Here is an 11,408-nt window from a genome sequence, read left to right on the forward strand (position 1 = left end):
GACTGGATTTTAGGGCCAACTTTGCTCACAGCAGCTTTTGGCCCAGATTTGTCAACTATGGTTGGTGAGGAGAAATGGGTAAATAGTCATTTTTAACACCATTAATAAAAAATTAATCACTATTTCACTATTAAAGTTAAAATTAGACACTCTTAAATGCGAACAAAGTAAATGGATAAAATACTCCATTTAAAACAGCATAAAATTTCACTGTGTCTAAAATTCAAAACTTTACGAGTAAAATTCCAGCAAACTGTGTTAAAGTTCAAAAATTCTCAATAAATAAAACTCCAACACAATTTGCTAGAGTTTCGAACTCTCTACACAGCGAAACTCCCAAATCCCATCTACTACAGCACTCTAAAAAAGAAATCTATGTCAAAATTTATGTTATAGATCAAATGTGAAAACTCATGATATGGTATAAATTCCACTACTCCTTTTTGCATGGAGGAAGTATTTTGTTTGTTTAAATTCCACATGATGACAAATCCATCAACTTTTTCATTTCATTTCATTGGAGAATCTCGTTTATTTTGGGCTACAAGAGCTCAATCCGAACAAAATGAGAACTTTATTTGATTGCGTTGCAATAAAGAGGCACAAGAAGTTGAATTAACTAGTACTACTAATTAATAAGAAAAGGACAAAAAGTGCAGTTTTTCTCATCTTTTTGGTCAGGATTTTACTTGGTGAAAGTGGCAAGAATGACCCAAGATGTTCTAAGTCTAAATAGCCCCTCGAATATGGAGTATATCCTAGTGGTATTGGTCCAAACTTGTTAAAAATGACCACTTTTGGTCTCTGTCAATTTTTTGATAGACCTTGGTTGTTAAACTTAACAAGAATAATGAAACAAAAATATTTAACCGAGACCAAAATACTAGCCCCTTATATATACTCCACAACAAATATTTAAACTGCTATGAATCTTGTCAAAGAAAGATTCTCACACATTAGGAGATGCAGTTTTGATGGTCTGAATATTGAGCTGCTCATGAGTATACTTAAAAGACTATTTTTTTCTTGTAAAATTTACACAATTAGCTACCTTTTAATAGCTTCTAACTAGTTATACCTACAAGTTAAAGATTTACAATTCGTAGCTGCTTTTGGTTGTATTTCAGTTGTATCTCGCATTTTTGAAATACAGTGAAATATAGCGAAATACAGAGAAATACAAAACACGTTAGAGTAAATTTAGGCTCTATTTTTTTAACATATTTTTTTTTTAAATTCTGAGAGAAAAAATAGGCTATATTTTTGGAACATAATATTCTTTTCCTTTTTAAATAGTAAGTCAAATTAAATCAACCATATTTCACACAAATCACTGAAGAGTAAAATCAGGCCCTATTTATGGAACATGTTTTTTTAGAAAAAAATTATGGGATTCAATTTAAAACTTTCCATAAATCACGCATAACGGTTGTTCTTCCATAAAAGCTTACGAATCTCTCTCAACTTTTATCACAATCAAAACTTTTTGAATTCAAAAACCACTAAAGATCTAAAAACTTCCAAATACAGAAAAATATATACTGAAATATGGTTAATTGTTTAAGAAATATAAAGTTGTAGTATGTGTATATACAATGGAATACAATGAAATATATCAGAAACTGTTTCATAAATTAGAAATACAAAATGCAGAAATACAGCAAAAATACAAAAGTCGTGAAAACAAAGTGTAGTAAAAAGGCTCTATATTCGGAGCATTCACTATATTTACACAAAAAAAAAAGATAAATACATTGAAATACAACGAAATAATATACTAAAAATTAAATATATTGTTTGTTGATACACAGAAATATACTGAAATATTTTATCAAACACTTGGTGGGCATGAAGCTCCACAACTCTCATCAATGGTGTTCTCATGGGAAAGAAGCGAGTCGTCTCAGATTGCTACAAAAAGGACGTTATCCGGAGATAAAGACTTTCAATTGGACTAGTTAATAAAGCTTCACTCCGTTGTCCTTCACCGTTGTTAGAGCTCTTTTTTTCACTCAGTTATCGACCATGGCTTCACTCCTTCGTCGACCATGGCTCTTTTTAATAAAGCTTCACTCTGTCGTCGACCATGGCTTCACTCCGTCGTCGACCATGGCTCTTTTTAATAAAGCTTCACTCCGTTGTCGACCATAGCTGCTGCAACAACTGTAGGATTCTTCTGATTTGTAAGAGAAAATGAAATCTAGGGTAGGTGATGGAACAGAGAGAGAAAGAGGGGTGAGGGAGAAAATAAATTTGGTAGGTGAGAGAAAATCAATTTAAAAGACTAGGAGATGGAACGAAGAGAGAAAGAGGGGTGAGGGAGAAAATAGATTTGATAGGTGAGAGAAAAATATTTGAAAAAAAAAAGATTGTGGGTAAGTGGGAGAGATGTATCTTATTTTTAGGAAAATACACTGCAGTTACAAAAACAAGTTATAGATGGTAATTTGATAAATAATTAAGCTACCAAATATAATTTTAAAAAAAAGGTTGCTATTACTAATAAATAAGTCTTAGACGTCGTTATGGGCTGTAAAAATTCTTTTTTTCTTCGTTGAATATTCAAATTGCTCAAGAATATATTTAGGGGTTTATTTTAGGGGGAAATTTCAGTAATGTACAATCCAAAGATACAAAATTACATTTGTGTAGCCATATTTTTAAATTACAACCCGCATAGCCACTTTTTGATGGTATACAACTTTATACACCTACTGTAGACAATGAATAAACCTTGTATAAAGTGTATAATAGTGTATAAGAGGTGTTTATACACACTTTTATACTAGTATACAATATTATACGAACTTATACAAGAGGTGTTTATACATAAGAGGGGTATATACATAATGTATAAGAGGTGTTTATATACACTTCTATACCATACCGTATAAAAGAGTAAAAAAAAAAAAAAAAAGAGAGGAAACTGAAAAAATAAAGAAGCAACGCCAATATATATATATATACACACACATTACCTGTGTTAATTACAATTAACGACATACAAGGAACAAATAGGTAGAAAATTCATATCATATAAGATGCAAATTTGGAAGGAGAACAGGAAAATATATAGGAGCATCCGGCAGTTTAATAGGGCGCTAGCTCGGGTAATAAAAAAAAAAATATGGGCTAAAAACGGATAATTATTTTACCCTAATTGGCATACAGTGTTATTTTTAGACCTACTCGAAATTTTTATCATTTTCTCGTTTACTTTTGTCTTATATTAAAAAGAGTAGAAAAATACCAACAAAATTTCCATAACGAAAATAATAGAAAATGAAGCTGGAGTTTTGAACATTGAAGTTTATGTCATCAGTGACTTAATAAAGGCCTAGTACGGTAGCCTTATTCATATGTTGGTAAGAATAAATTCACTAATTAAGACTCCAGAAGAGTCCATTTAACTGTTAATTGAAAATTCCATGAGTTTTGAGGAGCTTGAAAATTAAGATGAAGAAATCTCACTTCATGTGAACACACATATATATATATATATATATATATATATATATATATATATATATATATTTTTGGTCAATTACGTACTAAAAACGCCATGGATCTTGTCAAAGAAAGGTAAATAAAGGCTTTCTATCAAAAGGACACTTAGCATTATCTCTAGGGGAATCACGGATGCCCCCTCAAATAAAAAAAATTACCCGCCCAAATTACCATTATTTTCATGCTTTCAGAAAAAATTAAAAATATTTACCCGAGATACCCCTAGTTATGATACCAATATGGTATATAAATATACTGAGATGATATCATGGAAGATGTTGCAGTTCTTCTTTTAGTCCTCTATGATAACATCATGGTATATAAATATACTGAGATGGTATCATGGAAGATGCTTCAGTTCTTCTCTTAGTCCTCCATGATACCATCATGGTATATAAATAGACCGAGACGGTATTATGAATGATTATGTTCATTTATTAAAAATGACACTTTTTTTCAAAAAAAAAAAATACCTCTATGATACCATCGTCTTATACATATATCGTGATGGTATCATGAAGGACTGCTTAAGTGCTTCAATGAGACACTCCTCAGGACCATGATACTATCATGGTATATAAATATACTGAGATGATATCATAGAAATTGTTTCAGTCCTTCTTTTAATCCTCCATGATACCATTGTGATATATAAATATCTTTATGCAATGGTATCACGGAGAGAAAGGGATTTGGCCGAGGGGTATGTCGGGTAAATATTTTCAACCGGTGGGGGTAGAAGCGAAAACAGTTTGGGAAGGAGCATGGACGGATAAATATTTTATATTTTGGGGGCAATTATTGATGTTTTCCCGTATCTCTATTTCTTTGCGATGCCTATATATATTGCCTTGCTGTTAAGATTTGAGAGGTCCCAAAAGTCCTCAAGCATTTCATTTATTTATGGCCAAACCCATCGACAAACACCTGTGGTCGTCCACTTCTTTCACTTGAGCACCTAAAGTGACCCTTGTTCCATTTAGACACTTCAGGTGGGTCATTCCTATTCCACTTAAACACTTTTTGCACCGTTATCGAGCAAAACCAACACCGATCGTCTCCTACGTGGATTAAGTGACCAATTAAATTGTGCCGACATTTAAATTGTGCCAACTCAATTAAATTGTGTCAACTCATTTTAATTGTAAATGCACTAATTTGTAAATTCGTGGAGTTTTGACCATTAAAAATTGGGGTTTTTAGACTGGTTGGATGTGCAATGAGGTGGCGCCCCCTTTGGTGTTGGTTTTGCTCCGATAACGGTACAAAAAGTGTCTAAGTGGAATAGGAATGACCCACCTAAAGTGTCTAAATGGAACAAGGGTCACTTTAGGTGCTCAAGTGAAAGAAGTGGACGACCACAGGTGTCTGTCGATGGGTTTGGCCTTTATTTATCTCCATACATCTCTTCACAGTCTTATTTATCTCCATACATCTCTTCACAGTCATACTTAAAACTTTATTACCGCATTACTTTACAAGATGCTGGACTGCTGATTATGTTGCAGAAAAAGTACACCATAAGGGGTGGTTTACATTTTTAGCATCATTTAACACAAGTTTTGAAAGTTGAACTCCATTGTCCATCAGGCATAGTTCTAGTTATAATCAACTCATAAATTAATTTTGCTAACGTGGCAAGAGACAGGACATTTCAAGAAGTTACAGACAGTGAAAATAGTGAAATGTGTTGCCTATTGAACAAGAATTTTGTATTGACTTGTGAACAATTGAGCAACACATACAATTACTACTACCTATGAGGCAAAAATTATGGCCAATTGAACAGGTGCATTATATTGAATTTCGTTTCGTCCTCCTGTCTCATAGACAAATTAAATTAGTACTTTATGTACAACTTATGTTAGATGTGCAATAAAAGGTCATTTTCTAGAGATTTTATTAAGTGGGAATAAAAGCTCAAGACCTCCCCTTAGCCCTTATGAAGGTCATTCTTGCAAATCACCCTTGATTAATTAGGAGACTGAAATTTCACTAGTTTAACATAGAGAATTAACTTTGCATGATCATTATCTTAATGAAAGTCGGAATTAATATACACAGTTACAAACTTAAAATAAATAAATAAATAAATAAATAACAGAAGTAATGTGTAACATCCCGTAAATCCGAATTAGGTGTGAATGTATGAATCTAGTATAAAGGTGATATCTTAGCCATACGAATCCATTTGGGATGAACTCGGGTGATAAACATTCGTTTTGAAGTCAAACCAAAAAGTGAAGTTCTTAAGGCCTTCTAAATTCGTCTAAGTCAAAGACAGTCTGTACTTATGGCCCGTTTTTGGGTACTTGCGTTAGGAATTTGGGAAAACCTCCTTCTTGAAAGTTGTATATCTTTGAAAGACCTTTCCAACGGTATATTATGTAGGCCAACCGGACATCCATACAAAGAGTTATGGCCATTTTACTAAAGGTGGCAGAGCTGAATCTTCATTCATGGCCAGTTTTCGAGAACTTGAGTTAGGAATTTGGGAAAACTTCCTCATTTAAAGTTGTAGATTTTTGAAAGACCTTTCCAATGGTATATTATGAAGGTTAAACGGACATTCATACAAAGATTTATGGCCATTTTATTGAAGGGTGGCAGAGCTTAATTTTCACTGAAAATTTCACCCAATGTACGCCCAAGGAGTGTTGGACGTACTTTCAAGTACGGGCCGTACATCCTAGGACGTACATTGCCCGTTTTTGGCAGAAGAATTGTTTAAAATGGGTATGGTCTTATTTTGTTCCCCTTTTTCATTCTCCCAAACCCTAAGGACGAAATTCTTCTCTCCCAAACTCTAGATACTCTAAGGTAAGCCATTCTAAGTCATTCCAAGTTAATTCTAATATGTACCCATGATTACTAATAAAAAATTCATCATTCCTAACCTAGGGTTTTCAAGAAAACCCACATAAAGATCAAGATTCTAGCTTTTGGAGTTCTTCTTCAAAGTTCAAGTTTTTAATTTAAGTTTTGGAGCGATTAAGGTATGTAGAGTTACTATCTACGTGTGGGAACATCATTATTCTTCCCCACGCCTCATAATCCATAAATTATGATTCTTTACGAAAACTAGGGTATCTATACCATGCTCATGTAACCCTAGGTCCATGTCCATGATTATATTATATATGAATTGTTATGATTCCATCATTGAGTTCTTAATATTTCTTTATGATTATTAAGAATCTATTTGTAATCTATGAAAAACTCATATATCTCATTCCATGGGTTCATGCATGCTAGTTTATGATATATTATGCTATTTTCAAGAAAATGCTATACACGTTTTACAAGTTCATGCAAGCAAGCTATAATTTATGATATCCAAGTACAAGCAAGTTATATTCATGAAAACCATGGGCAGCAAGTGCCACTTATTTTACATGTTCATTTTTTTGGGATTTGCTTAGTTAACCGAGAAGGCTCGGATAGCTTTGAAACTACGTAGCCACCGTAGGATAAGGGTTGTCGACAGGAGGCAACACTTTCATTATGCGGTTGGATCTTACATGCTTACTATTACTTAAATCTCATATTCTGCCAGCTGAGTGTTCTTGGTAGGACGCAAGTACGCATCCCGTCATTGTCGGTTATACTATAGCACTCCCCATGTTACAAGCAGTTATATATACATGTATTTTCATTGATTTACTGTTTTCAGACTTTACTTATATGTCTTCATGCTCATGTTCATGTCCAGGTTTTCAATTTCACTTCTTATCATGTTATTTCATGTCCTATGTTATTTCTTTCAGTTGTTTTACATACCAGTACATTCAATGTGCTGACGTCCCCTTTCTATTGCCCGGGAGCCTGCATTTCACGATGTAGGTACTGATTTACAGGACGACACATTTGCTCAGTAGGACAAAGATTCGTATCAGCTTATTGGTGAGCCCTATCTCATTCGGGGTTTAGTCAACTCTTTGTATTTTTTTTTTTTATAATTAGTTATGCATCTAAAGTATGTTGGGGGCCTTGTCCCATTGCCCGGGGCCTGTATTTCACGATGCGAGTGCCGGATTTACGGACGACACATTTGCTCGCAGGACAAAGATTCGTATCAGCTTATTGGTGAGCCCCATCTCATTCGGGGTTTAGTCAACTCTTTGTTTTTTTTATAATTAGTTATGCATCTAAGGTATTTTGGGGGCCTTGTCCCAGCAAGTATGTTTTCCCGTCAGACTCATAATAGAGGTTTCATAGACTAGACAAGTCAGTTATGTTATGTCAGACATTCGGAGTCGTATAGCCATTTTGGCTCATTCGTGTTATTTCCGCACTCATGTTTAAACAAGTATTTTTATTAAGCATTATGACTTATTACGTTTTATAAAGGCTCATCATGCATTCACATTATATTCCGCTCATGTTATGCCTCATGATGATTCAGCAAGCCATGTGGTTCGCTCGGTCACATGCAGTAAGGCACCGAGTGCGGTGTTTCGCCCAGGCCATGATTCGGGGCGTGACATAATGCGTTTGTCCTCTTTAAATACTTTAAACTTATAAATTGGAACATCCCTCTATTTACCCTTCTTCTTTTCTAGGGTTTTCTTTAGCTCTATCACTCGAACAATATCGTGAAGACCTGTGATGGGATGAATATATATGATCACTTTATTTTTTAATTAAATGGATCAACAAGTTCGAACTATGAGAATGGAAAAAATCTTGATAAGAAGTGCTTCCCATTTAATAGGCCTTACGCAACGCGAACTTGAATAATTTGTTGGAGTCTCAAAACTAGTACGTACCAAAAAAAAAAAAAAATTGGACGACGTGTTTTATCTTTTTGGTAGATGCTTTGCTCAATTTGTTTCAGATATAGAAAAAGAAAAAGAAAGATACAAAATACCTATTCTTCTCCACTTTTGAACCTCAAACTAAAATGAAACGTTTATGACCATGGATGTAATAACATCATATCTCTTGAAATTTATACTGAGTGCTATTGTAATTTGTAGGGGCAAGACTAGCTTCCATAATTATAAAGTGAAAGTAGAATAATAAAATAGATCTAGTAGTTGTTAAACATGCTAGTTTATGTAAAACAAAATTCCCATTACACTCAAAGAAAAGTTAAGAATATAAAGTGGGAAAAATAACAGTAAAAAGGGAAAAGTACAAAATCACGGTGATCAACATGGAAAATTAAACATTCCCCCTCCCTATAACTCTACTGAAAGCTTTTTTAAAAGCCAATATTCTTGCATGCTAGCATAGCTGCATAGGTTGAAATTCTTGCATTTTTTCTTTGAAAAAAAGCAGCAATTAATTTGAATTGTTTTACGTAAATAATACTAGTACATCTTACTAATTGCATCAACAGTTGTAACATGATACGAAAATGTAAACATTACGTAATTGCATCACTTGCACCTATATTTCAACAGCTAAGCTAAAACTAATTAATCCCTTCGCAAGTTTGATACACTTTGTGATTCTATGTGGTACAAAAGAACATTGTATCTTCAACAGTTGCAGCTTAATTCTAACTTAGTTTATGAGAGCTTGCTCACATTGTCGGTACCAAACTCGAATAAAGGAGGAGATTATGTTGCGGTAACTTGACAACCAACGCAAAACTACTCGATCAATTTCATGATGAATTCTCACAATACAATCCCAACCTGTTAATTTGGAATTGAAGCGTAATAATAGTTGTTGTTGTATTTGTTGCTTAGATCTGTAATACAAAAGTGAATTGGTTGTTGAAGCTACTCAATCATATATGATATATTCTCATAGCATCCAAAATAACAAAAGAATTAGCAAATCTTCTTTCTTTTTCCTTTGCCTTTTCTTCCAGGTTTACAAAATGTATAAAGAGATCTAAAAAGCTTAGTAAATGGATATAGACCATGCACGAGTCTCTTTAATTTTCTAGAGTACTCTAAACTAGAACACTACAAATATAACTAGTTTTATCTTTGCATTCACTAATATTACAAACTTAATCCCAATTGAAGATCCAAAGGTTTACAGCTTTGTTTAGTAGCTGAATTAGCCAAATTAGTTGATGGCTTCATGTAATTACCTCCATGTGTAAGAGTAAATGTACAATTAGAATCTTGCTGAAATGGCCACTTTCCTGCTGATGAGACTTGATAATCTTGATCAAAAGGGCTAAAACTAATTTGGGATTGGTCTTCATAAACTGTAAACTGAGGATCATAAAACTGATAATTAATACTATTATTGTTGTTTTGATGAAAAGGTTGAAGATAGCAACTTAAGCTGGCCTTTCTTGCTTGAAGTTGTAGCCTCTTTTTCCTCATTCTTTCCTTTTTGTGAGCATTTTGATGACCTCCCAAAGCTTGAGAATTAGCAAATTGTTTGAAACAATATTGACACTCAAATTTCTTCATTATTTCCTCATGATTTGAAGCTAATTTTTCTTGATGATCTATAATATTTCCTGATGAAACTGTGGAAGCTGATGATGAATTTACACTTTCTTGATCTTCTTTTGATGAATTGTTTTGGAGTACTTTTGGAGAAGGATCAATAAGCTCAAAACCAAAGAGTTTGAGCCTCTTGTTGTTCTCTACACATGATTTAGAAGAGGATTCATAATTTTCTCCATTATTGGATGATGGAGAATGAAAAATACTAGACACCACATCTTTGGCCATATTTTTCTTGAGAAAAATGAATGGATTTGAAAGAGAGAATAAATAAAAAGAACAGAAGAAGGATGATGTTTTTGTGTGTGATGGACTAATTTGTGTTGTGCATACTCTTCCTTATATAGTAATTTCAATGGGTTTTTGACTAGTATATAAGTCATGTGAATTAACAGTGTAAAGATCTTTAATTTGCACTATCGGTCTAATTTAACTTATTATAGCAGATTAGTTAGTATTTTAATGTCCGACAGATGTCCCATTAGAATTTGGCTCGTTGGCAAGAGATTTTTGACAAAAAAGCCGTCGGACATCCACAATTTTCTAATAGTTATTTTTACCGATTTATCATCGTATCATATAAATTTACTTTTAATTATATTATAAGTGATCTGATTATATAAATATTTTTAATATCGTGTACAGAATTTAAATCCTTTTGACTATGCAATGCAACTCCATTGCTTTTTTATATATATAAAAAGATGACACAGGGCATAAATGTACCAATAGTCAATATTAAAGAAAGGGAGAGGGAAAAAGAATAGTCATATTAGGAAGCTGTCTCTCATGCAATACAAACAAATCTTGTAAAAAATTAATGCAGTAGATACACCATAAGCTTTTCCAACCAAAGAGGATTCAGTGTGTATGATTAAAGACTAAATAAGCTTTTAAATTCTTACTTTTAAAACAAAATAAGAAATAAAAAACATGCAATTATAGTACCACTTGATTACTTAAAAAACAAATATTCCATGCTTGAAGAGAGGAGAATGTTTTAAATATTATAAATGCAAACAACAAAAGTCAAAGAAAGATGAGGATGTAATCACCTGGAAGGACTCAACAAATCTATCACTGTACTTAAAAGGCTTTTTTAACACTTGTTTTATTGACCAATTGGTTAGTGGATTCATGCATTGTTCTCTACCAAAGTTTATAAAAATGTTAGAAAATTGAAATTCACCAATAAAAAATCTTTCATCCTTAATCAGAGATCTCGGGCTCATGCAAATCCTAAATATCTAATCACTTTTGCTAGGGAACATTTTACCCTAAAAGTGGACGTTCCTGTGCAAATTTGGATTTAGTGAGCCCAATGAAAATACCGGACATCGAGTGAAAAAACAAAAGAAGTTTAAAATTCAATTTTTTAATTAAATAAACATCTGTGGGTGACTAGTCCCATCTACTACAGCGCTCTAAATTTATGTTCATGCACTAATAAACTGTAGAAAACTGATTATTCAGCACTTA

The 11,408-nt window shown here is 33.1% G+C and overlaps 1 protein-coding gene across 1 annotated transcript; it reads right to left on the bottom strand.

The window, feature by feature from the left end:
- Positions 1-9,279: 9,279 nt before the first annotated feature.
- LOC132066672 (zinc finger protein 5-like) lies at positions 9,280-10,252 on the bottom strand. The gene has a single exon (XM_059459923.1). The coding sequence runs from the start codon at positions 10,155-10,157 to the stop codon at positions 9,468-9,470; it is 690 nt and encodes a 229-aa protein (XP_059315906.1). The 5' UTR covers positions 10,158-10,252; the 3' UTR covers positions 9,280-9,467.
- Between the last annotated feature and the right edge of the window lie 1,156 nt (positions 10,253-11,408).

The sequence above is a fragment of the Lycium ferocissimum genome, chromosome 8, assembly GCF_029784015.1.
Source record: "Lycium ferocissimum isolate CSIRO_LF1 chromosome 8, AGI_CSIRO_Lferr_CH_V1, whole genome shotgun sequence".
Taxonomy (NCBI): Eukaryota; Viridiplantae; Streptophyta; class Magnoliopsida; order Solanales; family Solanaceae; genus Lycium; species Lycium ferocissimum.

Coding starts and splice junctions, on each gene's coding strand:
- LOC132066672 (XM_059459923.1), bottom strand. CDS start 10,157: ATGGCCAAAGATGTGGTGTCTAGTATTTTTCATTCTCCATCATCCAAT.